Source organism: Mugil cephalus, chromosome 19, assembly GCF_022458985.1.
Source record: "Mugil cephalus isolate CIBA_MC_2020 chromosome 19, CIBA_Mcephalus_1.1, whole genome shotgun sequence".
Classification (NCBI taxonomy): Eukaryota; Metazoa; Chordata; class Actinopteri; order Mugiliformes; family Mugilidae; genus Mugil; species Mugil cephalus.
This window is the reverse complement of record NC_061788.1, coordinates 20,206,245-20,223,253: the sequence shown is the minus strand read 5'-3', so window position 1 is coordinate 20,223,253 and position 17,009 is coordinate 20,206,245. Positions and strand designations below refer to the sequence as shown.

Genomic DNA, 17,009 nt, shown 5'->3' with positions numbered 1-17,009 from the left:
CAGAAGGTTTTCTTCCTACAGAAGCATTCAAGTTAGAACTCACTTTGGAGGCCACTACCATTACACTTCTGCTTTTGTTTAAGATGTGAAATAGATCACATCCCCGCAACAAAGTCTTCACCGAGTAGTGAAATGCCTCATTTAATTTTCCGAGAAGTAAAGATGTAGAGACCAGGGGCCCGTTGCACAAACGTAGAATTCAGATATCCAGGATAAATGACTAAGCCTGGGCTCAACGAATCCAAAACAAGAGCGTTCAAGCTTATTCGGTTGCACAAACACCAAGCAAGGATGAGCGGACACGGATTCATCAAGCCACGTTTAACTAATCTTGGCTCAGAGCGCGCACACGGCTCCTCAAATAGACCCCGCGATCGATCACAGATTCTCTGATTCAACATGGCAACACGAGCAGCAAACTTCTCCCTGTCGGAGCAGGACATACTTATGGAGGACTATGAAGAGGTAAAAGATCAAATTAAAGAGAAAGGAAACACCACCACTGCCATAAAATTCTCAAGTATTGCACAAACACACTCACCAGCTGATCTCACCCCAGCAGAGGACAGAGCCTTAGAATTGAACAGAGACAAGCCTGTGATGGAGGGGATCACAGGCTTGTCGGCCCTTTGCAATCTATCGACACCCGTCACAAGGTGGCGCACATAACCTCTATTAATAACCACCTTTAACATTATGGCTGTGTCAAGAATGTCAGTCTATTTATGAGGCTGTGATGATGACATTTTGTATTCACAGGTGAATTCTCTGGTGTGCTGCTGGGGGGCAGAGGAGATGTCTGCCAGCCTTTTTGCCTCACACCATATCCAGACCCTTAGGAAGCACAGCAGGCAAATAATAATGTCCCCACCAGGACAAGGGCTGGGTGGACATGATCTTTGGCCTCCTGAAGGCACGCTTCCAATGTCTACACCATCTAAGTTCAGCCCAGACAGGGCATGTGACATTACTGTGGCCTGTGCTGTCCTCCGCTATGTGGCCGGCCTGAGGAGGGAGGAGGGAGGGGCCCCCAGAGCACAATCAGAGGTGGACTGGGACAACCTGGCCATCTTCACGGATGACGACAGTGGTCAGCTGGACAGACACCAATACGTCTTTAATTATTTCAGTTAAGTTGAATATAACCTGCAATGGCAGAGACACATGCTTTAAAGTTAAGTTAAATTGGGTCTGCAATGGCAGAGGAATTTGTGTTATTCTATATTATTTGGCCTATTGTGCTGTATACTGTGTATAAGTATGGATTTGTCCTGTGTTGTATAATACGCTTTGACTCTGTGCTTTCTGTCTTGTAGAGGGCTGTGTGACTTCAGTTTACTTGCTTTGATTTGTCCTGATTCAATAAAGGAACATCATGTTACTCGATGTGCATTTATATTTCTATGGGGTGTGTATTTAGTATATAGTCTATGGGAAACGAAACTATCTACTGACTGTGAAATCATCTAAAAAGATTGCAATTAATGATGACAAATGTTTAAATAATGACAGAAGGTCTAGTTATTAATGTGTATTGGGCAGTGGAATAAATATTTGAGACTGAGATAAGGGATGAGATTAGATAGATCCTGGAACTTAGCCTGGTCTGGAGCAAGCTAGCTCCACAGAATAAATATCCATGGTAACTTATGTCATAACATATCCCACTTTGCCCTATCCTGCGTTTGTGCAAACGGATCATGGATAAGTTCATCCAGGATAACCAACATATCCCGGCTTAATCCCTTATCCTAGTTTTGTGCAACGGGCCCCAGGGCTTAAACCAACAGGTAACAGTGAACCAGAAGACAGTGTACAGCAGCCACCAACGATGAACACAGCAACAATCCATCTCCGGAATAAACACAATCCAGGTGTCAGGATGAGATGACAAAGGCACCGTCTAACGCAGGAGAAGGAGGCAGAGCTGCAGTTGAGATGTGAAGGAGGACAGTGTTGAGATTTGCCAAAGAAGCAGTGAAAAACTGAACCACAACACCAAGTGACTCAGCCACTGTTCAGCTGTCAGACTACTAACACAAACAGACAGCTGGGTTGGTGGCTGGCATGGATACAGAGAGAAGACAAGACTCACAGTGAGAAAGAGTGAGCACGCACACACAGCGAGGAAACATGCTTGTGAGGTTAAGAAGCAGAAGTGAAGGAAGAGTGGAAGAGAGGAAGAGAGAATGTAACATGGAGCTAGATAAATAGCAAATTTAAATCACAGAATTAGACTACAACTATTCTGTTACAACTGATCTTGTATTTTGTTGGGAGACCTGTCAAAGCCAAGCAGCCTTTTCCCTTTCAAGCTAATTCTTTACACATTTGAGACGGGAAGAACAGTCAAACAAAGATGAAGTGAGAATAAGGAGCAGGCAGGCCCTTTAACAGATATGAACCACAACAAACAGCTACAGGCACATCATCTATTTGGTGATTAATACCACCCTGTTTTGAGCACCAATGTGAAGGAGGACTACTACTCTCCCAGGAACAAAACAATCTATAACAACATGGAGTTATTATAGATTTTTGCTCCACCAAAACATATCTTCTTTTGGCACTGTGTATTTGGCTTAACTATGATGAATTATTGATACTCTAGGTAAAAAAGTCCATATGTCAGATTGGGAAGAATCCACAAAGTTGTTTATATATTGAGAACAACAACGACCATGATGCACCAAAAGTTTAGAATCTTTGTGTAGTTAGGACATCACCAAACACACTTTTACACCCACGCTGCTGGAAATGCACACTTCCAGATTAATTGTGTCACAATTCCCCAGGCAAACAATGAATTAATGCATTTCCTCTTCATTTAAACTACTTAAAGGGTTTTCAATTTTTCAGTTTTTGTGCATGCAAATCATCAAAACATGTTCCGTTTTACTTTCTGTCCACAAATTAAATTAAAACGGTTGGTTTGAAACAATAGATTTGTAACAACCGCAGCAGAATCACCACAAGGCCGCACACGACTATGAATAAATACTGATACTTATTAAAAAATGATTAATTATGTGGCCTACAGTTTCCATGGAGGCCTTCATATCAAAACAGACAAAACTGTGCGTCTTCTTTACAATCCCCTGCAGCCTACGATACAAAACTAATTAGCCAGCCAGATCAAAAATGATTGTGACGAGGAAATTTCAGATGTTTTACAGGGGCTTAACACACACCAGCGTGCGCTGACTCACCAGGTCTGCAGCGTAAGCCGTCGGCAGCCAGCTCCTGTCCCTCTGGACACACGCAGGTGTATTTGGGGGAGTGCTTGTTGATTTGCGGTGCAGGCAGACACATGTAGCTGCAGCCGCCATTTTCCCCCTTCTCTGTGCACCAGTTCGTACCTGCACCCAAGAGTCAACCCAGGCAAACACAAAATATTCACATTAAAGCTATAGTAAAGAAATTCTATTAAATTAAAGATATTAAACCCTTCTGTGACTGTTGATAGTGCTTCATGACATTGCTTCAATGAACTCTTCTGCTTATCAAATGGACAATGCACCATTTGACATAATTTTTGGTTCTCAGGTCTCATCTACATCTTTTTCAATCATGTTGCATCATCATGTTGCATAACCTTCAAACAGATTACACAACTATATGCTATAATCAATTGTGTAAATGGTAGGAAGACCACACATTCAGACAATTCTGTCTTTAAACAAAAAAAAAGAGAGAGAGAGACACTACTACATTGGTCCTCCTAGTTGTCTTCTTCCTTCCATAGATCTCAACAATATTCCATCAGAAGATGTGATGTTGGCATGAGTAGAGCTAAAAGGATTTCCATTAGTACTCCTTTCAGATTCATTTAAATAACTGTAAGAATAAATGTCTTCATTTGTCGTCTCAGAAGAGAAGCAAGTACTGTGGAGAAAAGTTTTCATCCACCCTGATCTTGCATTTGCAGTGACCTCACTGAAGCTTGATGACTGATGAAGGATATTTTCAGCCACAATATGAAAGCACCTCCTGCCTCCCTCCATTCATCCTCTCGCGCCGGTTCTTACCCGATAGCTGAATCAGCTCGTGGTACACTATGATGTCCTGGGGGTCATTCAGGTTGCTGGCCAGCGTCACCACGTCAGAGCCGGTGAACTTGTTTGCCCCGTAGATGGCTTCATTTTCACCATCTGTCCAGAAGACTCGGTCCTGTGGAAAGGAGTGAAAGATACACCAAACATTTCTATTAGTAGCAGAAAATCATGTTCTAAACAATAAGGTTTGAAGCACGTAACAGAAAGCAATTGCCCATTATTTTCACATATGGCTAGTCATCAAAAGAAAGGTAAAATGTGAAATGGTTATCGATTGATAAACTATTCCAATAACATTCATTTCAAAACAAAAATGATGACATCTTAAAACCTTATCCACTAAAATCTTCAAATCCAAAAGTGTAACCCAACGGACAAAAGGAACAGTTATACATACAAATCAGTAGATGGACAAATTCAACCATCTGTGAGCCAAGACCATCTGTGTGGGGCTCCTACACTACACCCTGCACAGACCATCTGTCAAAGTTAATGTTCTTGTTTTGTTTATTCAGAATCTGTGTGTTAAATAAGGGTAAGACTAGTTCACCTGAAGGAGTTGTAAGATTCAAAGTGATGCAAGCACTGAGCTTTCATGGACTTGATGGATAACTGCAAAATATTGGTTGAAGTGAAAACTGACATCAATGGTTACATTAACTGCAAGGAGTGAGTGTGTGTAGGTGAACAGTGAGGCTGCCTCATGTCCACGACTGCTGAGATTCTGAAAGATTACATGTGAAAGACACAATATGACGAGACCAGCTCAAGAGCAGATTGGATTAATACATAATACAAGCACCGTTATTAATGTGTGGTTCTTAAAGTTCTTTGTGTGACTTAATCCACTGTTTGAACAGAGAAATGATAAATGAGGATTCTGTTTGTTTTTTAGTCCATTTACCCTGGTTCCATGGGTCACGTCAACTCATTCCTCTCAACTCTTTTCTGTTCTGTTCTAGAGACCGAGGGAAATGGAGGCACATAAATCCATGCGTCACTCTTGACAAGTTTTGTTTATCATCTTGACATAAGATGTAAATTATAAAAAACAAGAAAAAAAAAAAAAAAGAAAAACAGAATTCAGAGAATATACAAAAACAAGGAAAGGAAAAAAGCTCCAAACTTTCAGCACTGAGACAAGAACAGATTCAAGTCAAACATGTCCAGTGGGCAATTTTAAGTATCTGCCATCACACCTGGCATTAAAACCAAATGAATGTGGTCCAACGCATCGAGACCACCTAAAAATGTAGTCCAAGATCAAGAGGTGTCCTGGGTGTGTTCACACCTGTACTTTAAGCTGGTCACTTGTTAATTCGAGGTCTGAACGGCTCCATTGGCAGCTATAATCACATGAACAATGGTAACTGAAACAGTATGTAGGTTACACATAAGTTAACAGCAGTACCTCAAAAACAGTGAGTGCGAAGGGATGAGCCAGGTAGTCTGGAGACTGCAGCACTTTCTTCCTGTTGTCCCCGTTCAAGTCGACGCTACAGAGCATGTGCAGCTTCGAGTCGACCCAGTACAACCTGCCTTTGATTAGATCTAGGGGGGGGGGGGGGTTACAGTGTATGAAGATAAAGAAGAGGACAGGGTGAGAAAGGATAGGAAAAAATAACAGAAGCAAGGAGAGTAATGGGGAAAGGAAGAGTGGAAGACAAGAAGGAGAACAATAGATGGATAAAAAAAAATCAATATGACATTTCATTAACAAGCACAAATCAATGGCTTTTACCCAGTGTGGGTGATGAAAGCACTGGAAACAAAGAAACACGGAGAACATCTGATTATGATGTGGTGAGGTGTTGCATAGTGTTGAAGGAGATATTGGTCACTGACAAATGTATGGACATCATTTAGTTGTTTAGTTTCTAATGAATGAAAATGTGTAATCAAGGTTGGATTCTTTACAGCTTCTGAAATATGTAATATTTTAACAGCAGGAACAAATGAAGCTGGAGCACTGAAAGCAGTTTGTGTTGTTCATGTTGAACAAGACGCATAATCAAACGTTTATCAATTGTAAAGGTTTTAATGTAAACGAGTGTGGATCAGTGTATGTGTAATTTCACCGACATGATTAAGGTAATTATTTAGTAATCTTTGGATTTTCTGTTGTTGTCTTAACTATAACCAAACTAGACATTTTCAACAGTAGAAAGTTACCGTCCGTTTTCTCAATAATAAATCTATCAATCAAAGCCCGGCCAATTTTACCAACATCCTATTCTTTTACCTTTTCCTGTTTATTTAATAAGGCTGTTACTGTTAGAGTTACTGTTGTGTGTGAAGAGGAATAGGCGAGCAAGTGAGCACTTGAACTACAATACTTAGGAAGCACTGAGTGCCACCCTCCTAAAAAGGAAAGGGCACAGACTGCTTGAGAGAACTTGTGGTACGACAGGAATACTCCCGGGACACCAGAGGCTAGAACAGAGAAATGGCGTATGCGCATCGGAGAGTGCTGGCCCACTTAAAACACAGTGGATGTTGAATAGTAAGATGATATTATTTATCTTCTGTTGGTCATGGGTTTTTCCAGTGTGTGTTTTATTACCCAGTGTGATTCCATTAGGCCACTGGATGTCGGTTGCCACCAGGACTTGTCTGTCCACTCCATTCATACCAGATTTTTCAATCTTGGCAGGCTCACCCCAGTCAGACCAATACAGAAACCTACAGAACCAACACACATCTGTCATCAATCAGAAATCAAAGTTTTAACCCGACAACAAAACACTAGCTTTCCACCCACCCAGACAGTGGATCCACAGCAATGGAGGCAGGTTCTTTGAGGCCTCGGTTGAACAGGGCTTTCTGCTTGGTTCCATTAAAGTTGGAAACAGAAATAGATTTGGTGCTGAGATCAGACCAGTACAAGTTCTTGTAAATCCAGTCCACTGCGATTCCCACTGGAGTCTGGACATTGTCTATCACTTTCTTGTGGGCGCCAACATCACCACGTTTATCCAGCACAGTGCTGAAGACAAAAAGAACAGAGACACACATTCAAATGACAGTTTACAGTCTCACACATAAATACCATGCCATTTCTAAAAACTTGGCATTTCTAGCGCCATCCAATAAAGAGAAAATGTTCAACTGCCCTGAAATTATTCATAACAGAGTAAAATATCAGTAAGCTAAATTGTATACGATCAGTTTAGTGTAAATGCCTACTGCTTCTTTTATGAAGACCAATACCAGAGTCTACAAAAGCAGTCTCATCTTAAAAATGTCAAATATATCCTGTTTTGTAATCAACACAAAGGTAAAACCAATATGGATGCCTCAGCCTAGCCAAAGAGCAATGTTGTAGCAAACAGAACTAACTGTACAGTAGCATATTTTTCTGTACTGTTAGGGTCAATAACGCTGCGCAGTAAGAGTCCCACCACTGTCCCGAGTCTCTTCTCCTGACTCAGCTTCACCATCTACATTAAACTGTCAGATCTGATCTAACAGACTTTGTTCCATGTATTCCACCTGTATATGGCCTTCTGGCCCAGGTCAGCCCAGAAAAGCATCTGCTGGTTAAAGTCTGCATCCAGAGCCACCGTGTTCCTCTGCTGCTCCACAATCTGAGTGTACTCTTTCCTCTCCAGACCCAGACGACGGATGTCACGACGGTTGGTGAAGATCAAGCAGGGCTCCTTACCTGAGGACAAGAGAGACACTGTAAAATGAAGTTCAATCTGACAAGTCATGCCTGGGGTTGCACTGTTCTGCTTTCTGCTGATTGAGTATTTCAGCCCTGTTAGGCTTAAATGATGTGTTTAAATATAACCATCTTATAAAATGTTGAAACCAAATTCACACATTTCTTTCAGTCTGAAGGACACCCTAGAGGGTCTTTTAAGAAAAACGCCATGAGATCTGAGGGAACTGATTGAGACAAGCTCTTATCATTTCACAGTAGAAGGAGTTACACATATGCTGTTCACATTGTTGAATGTTGACAGACGGCTCATTAGTTTACATGAATTAGGGGTTAAGGCCCAAGACAAATAAATAAATAATCACAGTTTATTGTCATGTTTCTTTAGCTGTGGGAGCTGCGGTTCTATACAGAATAATCACAACGTTAAATTCGGTTCCCACACGTTGACTCACCGACAGCCTTGCAGACGCCGGTGGTCGGATCCATCTGGTAGCCGTTGTGGCATTCACACTTGTATCCTCCCTTAAGGTTGATGCAGATCTGACTACAAATGCCAGGGTTCAGACACTCATTGATGTCTGTACACAGAGAGAAATCGTGAGTTGAAAGAGAAAAGACAGCTGGTCCCAGACATGTTAATTTTAGTTAATCAAGTCTGCAAAACGATTCAAATGGCATTATCACATATTTCCTTGCAGCTCTGCCACAAACGCAAACAGCACATAGACACCACTTAACCAAATTCTTTCGTGCTCTCTGAACACAAATTTCCTAAAAGTCTTCCAAGAAATTATAAACTGAAGTGAGCTTGGGATACACAAAATGCAAATTGAAAGCTTTAATTGATGTGGATGTTTCGCCAGAACACTTCATAGCAACAAGCTGCTCTCATCTGAATTAAATGTAAATTTTTCAAATGTGTGTTGAAGAGTTTAGTGGTGATTTTACATCTGGGAGTATATTAAGTACCTCTGTGCAACCAGTGGGGTTCATTCCAGATGGGATTACACACATTTAGTAATAACCAAAGCACTGTTTGAGGCCAAGATTGGCTCAACAACAAAACTGTGTCGGATCGGAGCCTCCTGAACGTAACCAAGAGGATTTCTGTTTTTAGGAAAACAGATTACAACACAGCCAATCACATTACACACTGTGCCAGAGGCCGGAGGTGCATAACGAGAGCATGCAGTGGCCATAACTCACAACACCAGCCTACTGTGCATCTGACCCACCCAGCTGGATTAGAGACTTCTAAGAAAAAACAAGAAAAGCCATGCAGCTTTCCACTAAATAAATAAATAAATCCAAAGAACAAAGTCTCTGTAGCTTTTAGATTTTCTTTCCAAAGAATCCAGAAAAATAACCTGCCAAGGACATTCTGACTGAAAATTCATTTTTAGTGCTGTGTTGTTTGGAGCCGACAGTTCTGTGATCTACTTTTCCAACCATCAAAGGCTGTTGTTGTCAGGAAACAAAAGCACACCAGTAAACAATGACTGTGTGTATCTGCAACCATGACGTAATGTATTTATGCTTTCCATTATAAAAAAGAAAAAAAAAAAGTCAACATCTAGTCAAAGTCAAGTCAAAAATCAATTCTTATGTATCCAAGCATATTATTTTTTGTTACGTTTCTGATGTACGGCCCACTCAGTTCCTGTTCAGAGATCCAATAATATTAACCTATAAGAGCTGGCAGATCTGTTGGCAGATGTCTCTATATGCCTAATAGGTCGGATAGAAACGGAAAAGATTCCCTAAAATGAAGTTAAATTCTAAGCCTGACTGGCATTTTTAAGTATGATGCCAAGTGATGCAGTTTTAAACTAAAAGATCCTCAGCTTTTTCATGTAAACATTTCTTACCTCCACAGGTCTTGTGGTCTATGAGTTGGAGTCCAGGTGTACAGTCACACTCAAAGCCAATCACCATGTCTTTGCAGATATGAGAACAGCCTCCGTTGTTCAGGAGACACTCATTAAGATCTGGAGGGAATGAAATGTCTGTGTCAGTTAAAAAAAAAAAAAGCTGAACAGCTGCTATCTGCGTTAAAACTGATCTTCTTTACCCAGATTAATAAAGCCCTTTTTGAGAGAGGGCTTTGGTGTATGACAAAATAAAAACTGTAAGGTGCATGAAAAATGTTTGAGGCTGTATTTATGCAGAAAACATATCGGCATAAATCAATGTGCAACAGAGAGAAGTGTCATGTAGTTTCAGCCTGTTGGCCCTAAATGAAGTCTAAACACTCCTACCTGCAGCAAAAGATCTTTAAACTTCTCCAGGACAGTAACTGAGTCACTGGTCCAGAAAAGTCAGACTCTCATATCTTTATTTCTTTTTTCATCAGACAGATCACAACTGGATTAGAGTCCAACCCGTTAACCTGGTGGCTAAATAAGTGATTTGGTGGAATGCTTTCACAGGTATCAATCAACATAACTTGAGGATTGGATATGCAGAGAACACTTGTTAGAACAACTTGGTGTTTTGAGCTTTTCTGCCTTTAACAGTCTTTAATTCTTTTTGGCTACAACCACAGCTGTTACTCTGATCATTAGTGGAGTGTTGGAGTCCATATAAATACCACTAATTGGCATACTGTCACTCAACACTGCCATCTGGGGAAGCACTACAATACACTGCAGCTCCTGGCGTTGGATAAACACTAAATGAAATCTTTTAAGATGCAGATCTCTTCTTTATTCTTTTACTCACTGCATTCCTTAATGGGTTCATCACTCCAGTCGGGACAGTCTCTGGCCTTGTTGCACACTTTGCTCATCTCGATGCACTCCCCACTGCGACATTTGAACTTCTCTGGGCCATTACACTGAGTCACTGAAGAGAGATACACCCAATTTTAAACATCAAGAGATAAGAGACATACAGTACTGACATTAAAATCTAATTATGCATGAAAAATATCAGGAAATTATTAGTCTTCTCTGCTCCACTGTACAGAACTATGTTTTTCCACTGTTTTAAGGTATGAGTCTGCAATTTTGATCAGTAAAGCTTCACAATCCTTTTCCAGATTAGCATCAGCAAAGAGAAGTACACTTTCTTCAAACTTTAAAGTAAGAGAAAACCCATTAAGATTGGGTTTTAGGTGTCAAGTGATGCATACTCGGTTTCAAAGTGTCTATTCCTTCAGCTTGGTTAGAAACTGACCAAAAATAAAATAGTGGCTAAATATTCAAAAATGTGAAAAAAGTATAATTAGGAGATAATTTTCCTTTCTTTTGCCTTGCTTCCAAATAAAACATATTACTACACCTCATTGCTGGAGTTGGACAACATTACCACATTAAACACTGAACAACTGTACCCGAGTACAAATCTGAGATGTGTCAAAACTCATTGGGGGAAAAAATGTCAATACCACAGGATCTACATAAACAGGCAGCTTCTGCCCCTCAGGACAGCCTTTGGCAACATAAACAAACTCACACCTCTTAAGAAATAAAAAGCGCCCCTCAGGTGAATTAAAAGCAGCTATTTGTAAAGCTGAGCACACGCAAGCGCAACACATACCGTTCTTGCAGTTGGCTTCATCCGATCCATCCGCGCAGTCTCTGAGGCCGTTACATTGTCTGCTGCCCAGGATGCAGCTTCCATCATCACATTTGAACTGCTCTGGCCCACAGTTACGCACAGCTGCCAACGACACACACATTTCACAGTAAGCCGTGCTGACACAGTCCATTGATTAAACAATTCATCTATTGACAGGACACTGACGACAAATTAAGTATTCAATTAACTAAACAGTCATTTATCAAACAAACGTATGTAAAATATCTAAATCTGAATGGGTTCTGCTTATGTGTAATGATGAATTAAAAATCTGAAATAAATAATCACCTAAACCATCAAAACAGTATACATGTATGCATAAGAGACCAATTCCACATCGTCACTGTTACTGTCAGACAGGAAGGACTGACAGGTCTGTAACTGAAGACAGATGATAAAGTAATTATTATTGAACTAAAAGGAACGCAGAAGAGCAGTAAAGTTGGCTTGAGGTGTTTTTTTTACACCCCTAGAGTAGAATTTTGAGTGTGTTTGGCCAAAATGACCATTCTGAATGGATTCCTTCATGTCTTCCTCCTGTAACCTTATTTTAGCAACTTGTCATGAGCCCTCTCTAACAACAGATAAAGATACACATTATTTCAGTATGCAGCACATAACCAACAATGTCACTAAAAATTACAACTACTAGTTGACAATGTTTGGTTGAAGATAGCCCTAAAGATTATGGACTAGCAGTTTTTTTTATAAAAAAAAATAAATAAAAAAAAGAGGCAACAATTGACCAGTTGACTGAAGTGAAACCGAATACAACTTGTACATACGACAGTTTGCTTCATCGCTGCCATCCTTGCAGTCAGGGTCTCCGTCACACCTCCACTTCTTGTGAATGCACTCCCCTGAGCGGCACTGCATCTCACTGGTGGAGCACTTGGCTGGTGGGGTCGGGTGACGGCCACAACGAGATGGAGACTCATCGGACTGGTCCTGAAAGGAAGAGAGAGTTATTCCTTTAGACGGGACAAAAACATGCATCAGAACACCCAGTGTTTGAGACATTTTCCCAGTTGGTGCTCACTTGATCTTAGGTCATTTCCTGGAGCCTGCAATGTCACGTTTCAAGACCGGTTACAACAAAACATAGCAGCATGGTTTGGAACATGAGCTGAACTTTTATGGTCTTCAAAATGAAAAAGTGAGAATATAAACACGCATCTAACACTAATGGTCTAAGGGTTCATACAATCCAGGACTCTCAGAGTTTTTAACCATTTATTGCACCAAAATGTTTGTGACTATTTGATCACTCCTGATAAAGTGGGGCTGAAGCCAGAAATGCAATTAAAAATACTGAATATATACATATATTAACTTTAGGTCAAACTCAAAGTAATGTATGTTTTAAATGGCTCTTATGACTTATCTGGATGAAGTGGTGAGTTAAATGTTATTATGTCTGTTAGTCATTATGAACCAATGTCCAACCATTATTTATTTTATTTTTTTTTACACAATACCCTATCAGATATTTCAATACTTTCCCAGGCTTCCAACAACAGAAGGAAGACGGCCAAGATACATTCCACACCCACACTGACTCACTGGCAGGTAATCTGGGGGGCAGGTCAGATATGAAATAGCTGCAAGCATTAAGAAGTCAGGTCTCAGATGATTAGCTCATTAATTAGAATTATAACTGGCCAATGAGACAGAATAGGGTCCAGAAGGGGAGCAGGAAGGAGTTTCTCACACTTTCGTCATCTCACAAAGTCACAGACTCATGAGGGAGCAGATTAATGGAGTGTGAGAATGTGTGCATTGTGCGTGTCTGCAGCTCCATAACACTTAACACTTGGCTGGCTGTGTGCGAGTGAGCAAGAGAGGGAATGATAAAGACCAAAACCATTTAACGCTGCATTTTTAATATTCCTGGGTATGCGTGTTTGTGTCTGTCGGGACTGTGAGGGATAAACATTCAGGCGATTAATAGGTAGCAGCAAAACGTCGACTCAGAGGAACTTGTCCTGCGGTGTGTGAAAACGTGTTCTGAGAGTCAAAGTCAGTGTTCGTGTGCCACTGTGTGTAGGTGTAGTTACCAGTGTGTGTGTGTGTGTGTGTGTGTGGTTGCGTCTCCTGAAAAGTCACACTGGGCTGTTAACTAGAGAGAATAAATTTGCTTGGAAAATAATGAATGCATGCATGTATAGTTACAATAAAAAGTGGGGAAACAACTGACCTGAACATATTCGTTAAAACACTATGGAGCATTTAAAATACGTCAATTATATCATTTTGTTATTTATGCCACAGACATCTTTTTCCTTTCGTTTTAGCACAGAAATAAATCTAACTAGTTAAAAAACAAACAAAAAAAAGGGTACACAAAACTGATATCTTTATAGAATGTGAAAAAATGTTTCCTTAGTGAGGAAAATTAGTTTTTAATCCTTGCAAAGAAGCCTATATAAAGCTGATTACATTGACTTCATAGTAGTTCAACATAGAAAACATCCTACATGTTGTTTAAATGCCACCGAAAGAGATTAAATGAGGTCAATCCAGCAATTATAACAGTTTGAGCAATTTCTAAACGTGTGACCTTTGACAGTGCAAGTCCACATTTGTCACAGGTCAGGTTTACTGATAAGGACCATTGTGGGGAGTTTCACTCTATAGAGTTGCACCACATTTAATTGCAGGAATGCTTGTCAAACAAAAGTATACAGAAGAGTACACAGCTAGTGCTATTTACTACTTTTTGCAAAGCCACTTTAGTGGAATCAGTAGCTATTGTCAACCATCCAATCAGGCCCTCAGACCTGTGCTGCCCACATCTGCTTCCATTGTTAACCATGATTGAAATGGTTGCACCATAATGATCATATCTGTGGTGGTTAAAAATTGTCTATCATTGTACTCATTGAGGAAGAATGTTACCTTCATTTTAATGATTTGTGCCCACAACTTGTAATCCATTTAATTATGGGGGTAAGTCGATCTCTCTCTTACCTGGCAGTCGACGTCGTCGTCACACACCCAGCTGACTGGAATGCACGACGAGTTGCCACACTGGAACTCACTGGGACCGCAAGAGGACGGAGCGCAGTCCACCTCATCAGAGCCGTCGCCACAGTCGTCCTCACCGTTACACGCAAAGTTCCGGGAGATGCAGCGGCCACTCGCACATGTGAACTCGTTTGGTGCACAAGTGATGTTTCCTGGAGGCGGTTAGGAGGAGAAGAAAAGTAAAAAAAAGCTTAACAGTGCAGTCAATTTGAGAGAAAAAATAAATAAAGTTTGAGAGTTATCTGACCAGGTTAAATTATAACCTGTGTACCGAAGTTCAAATGTATACATTACTTGAAATAACTAAACTGAAGTTTTACTGATTTTTTTAAGCTGCAATAAGGGAACTTTGTGTCATGGTTAATTATTGTTTAGTCATAGATTTCATGAGAAAATCTTACTGAACAAAGAAACAATTTCAAACTTTATACTATTAGCAGTGTAGGCCTAATTGGGAAAGTACTACTTATAAAGCATAGATGGTGTCAAATATGGTCTAAATTTAATAGCTTGTGGTGATAACTTCAATGACATCTGTAAAAATTTGCTTACACTGACTCAGAGCACGACTTTAAGGGAAATCTTGTTCTATAAAGTCTTAAAGAAGACACAGAGGCACTAAACCCAAAAAGAATCGGTCTTAACTCACTGGAGCAGTCCAAATACTGACACTAGTGGATCTTCTCTGTTGAAAGGCATGAAATGGCATTTTTGGTCAAATATACCATTCAGAAACGTGATGACATGGATTTCCCTGGCCTAGCAGGAGGCAACAAGTACATAATCATCCACAACAATACCATGGACAAATACAAGCTTTAGCTGGAGCGAAGCCCATTTGTGCTGGACTGTGATGCAGTGAAACATGTTCACCCTTTGGCATCTGATGAATGAATCAGGACTGTAGCATGCCAAGAACGCTGCTGGAATCCAGAGCGCCAACGGCAACATTTGATAGAGGAAGAAAAAAAAAACGACCTGGGGCTGTGTTTCATTAATTATACATGTAGTGTCACATTTTGAATATGGTTGTGCCTCTGATATTATGAAAGGGTTGGAGAAGATTTACTAATCAAACATTACATTACTGCTCTACAACCCAGCTCCATGATTGAAACATCTGCAGTTGAAGAACGTGCAGTAACTGGGCAGCACAGGGCCATGGAATGAGCTCAAACTGACTGCAGTTTAATTTTTACAGCTCCGCACCAGTGAACAGCCTCACTAACACTTTTGTGGCCGGAAGGGAACAAATCCGTGCAGCCCGAGTCCAAAAAATCAGCACATGGTAACACACAGACAAGCCCTGTGCAATTTTCTCACCACTTCCTCAAGTGTTGCTGAAACATTCATGCTTACTAGTTACTTGTTAGGAGACTTCCTGTCTCATTCTGCATTACATATAGACATTTCAGAAACTGACACATTTATATGCTCATGGGGAACCTCTAATACTAATGTTATTGTGATGTTCACACCAACTGGAATATAGTTGTTTAGCTACTCTCTACACGTAACGGACACATCAGATATACTGAGGTTGTGACCGTACCATGTTTGTGCTTCTCTTCAAGATTACTCTGAAGTCTTTGATTTACATGTTCCTCTGACAGCTCAGTTTAAAGGCCACTGCTTGAACACACTGCAAATCATCCTGGCATGTATTTCAAGGACAACAAGGGTGAAGATATAACGTGAACACACGTGTCTCCATGTTCTCCCATTTGTCTGTGGAGCATTTTCAGCCAGTGTGGACTAACACCTCCCATTATGTAGCTGAGTGGAGGTGACGTCAGGGAGCACTGGACGGGGTCAGACCTGGGAGTAGGCCTGTCACCATAATCAATAAATCAATTAATCGTGCGATGAAGGAAAACGACCTCGATAATTTTGCCGATATATGGCCATGTGCATGCCTGTTTGTTTCCCTCATCTCTTAAAGAGGCTGGATGATGCATCGGTCTCAGCACCTGGACGCGTTGGTTAATGGAGTAATGAATGGAGTGAACCTTCCTGTCAGAGTAGAACATTGTAGAAATAAAAGGAATGATTTCAAAGCCAAATGCCACAGTTGCAGCGTGAGAAAATTTCAGATTTAAACCGAATGACCAAGGTGAGGTGCATGGGCACCTGAAACAATCATCTGGTCCAGTCTTCCCAGCTGAGAAAAAAAAAAAAATAAATAAAATAACTGCAGCTGGAGATGCAGAGGAGCCTTCGTCTCGACAGTCAACACTAAGGCGTTTGGTCATCAAAGTAAATACAAACAAAAAAGCGCAAAACGACTCAAAGCAAGTGTAGTTAGCTACATTACAAAAGAAACACAACCCTTTACTGACAATCCATTTTATTTTTATTATTTTTTGTTTCATTTATTGAGGATCTTTAAAGCTCTTAAACTTTGACATTACTTACTAATATTATTATATCATACTATCGTTACATTACTGAAAAAAATGGTTTCAAAATAACGTTGACAATAATATCGATTATTGTCAATAATTTGTGGGACAATATATTGTCTAGCAAAATTTGTTTTTGTGATAGGCCTCCCTGGGAGCACAGGTAAGTGGCTGATTAGGAGATAAGAGGCACCTGTTGGCGAGCTGGGAACGCAACTCTGGGCTGCTGTTCCTCCACGAAGGGCTCATTGTAGCCTACACTGTAGGCCGGCTGCA

At 40.6% G+C, this 17,009-nt stretch overlaps 1 protein-coding gene across 2 annotated transcripts in view; it reads right to left on the bottom strand.

Moving 5' to 3' along the window:
* vldlr (very low density lipoprotein receptor) overlaps nt 1-17,009 on the bottom strand; it is a 45,324-nt gene that overhangs the window by 9,926 nt on the left and 18,389 nt on the right. For both annotated transcript variants that reach the window (XM_047570129.1, XM_047570130.1), the window contains exons 5-16: nt 14,275-14,483; nt 12,090-12,252; nt 11,263-11,385; nt 10,444-10,566; nt 9,591-9,710; nt 8,175-8,300; nt 7,548-7,719; nt 6,817-7,041; nt 6,619-6,737; nt 5,467-5,606; nt 4,029-4,170; nt 3,210-3,359 (exon numbers count right to left, since the gene is read on the bottom strand). In XM_047570129.1, coding sequence (XP_047426085.1) covers nt 3,210-3,359; nt 4,029-4,170; nt 5,467-5,606; nt 6,619-6,737; nt 6,817-7,041; nt 7,548-7,719; nt 8,175-8,300; nt 9,591-9,710; nt 10,444-10,566; nt 11,263-11,385; nt 12,090-12,252; nt 14,275-14,483 — 1,812 coding nt within the window. The remainder of the gene's footprint in view (nt 1-3,209; nt 3,360-4,028; nt 4,171-5,466; nt 5,607-6,618; nt 6,738-6,816; nt 7,042-7,547; nt 7,720-8,174; nt 8,301-9,590; nt 9,711-10,443; nt 10,567-11,262; nt 11,386-12,089; nt 12,253-14,274; nt 14,484-17,009) is intronic.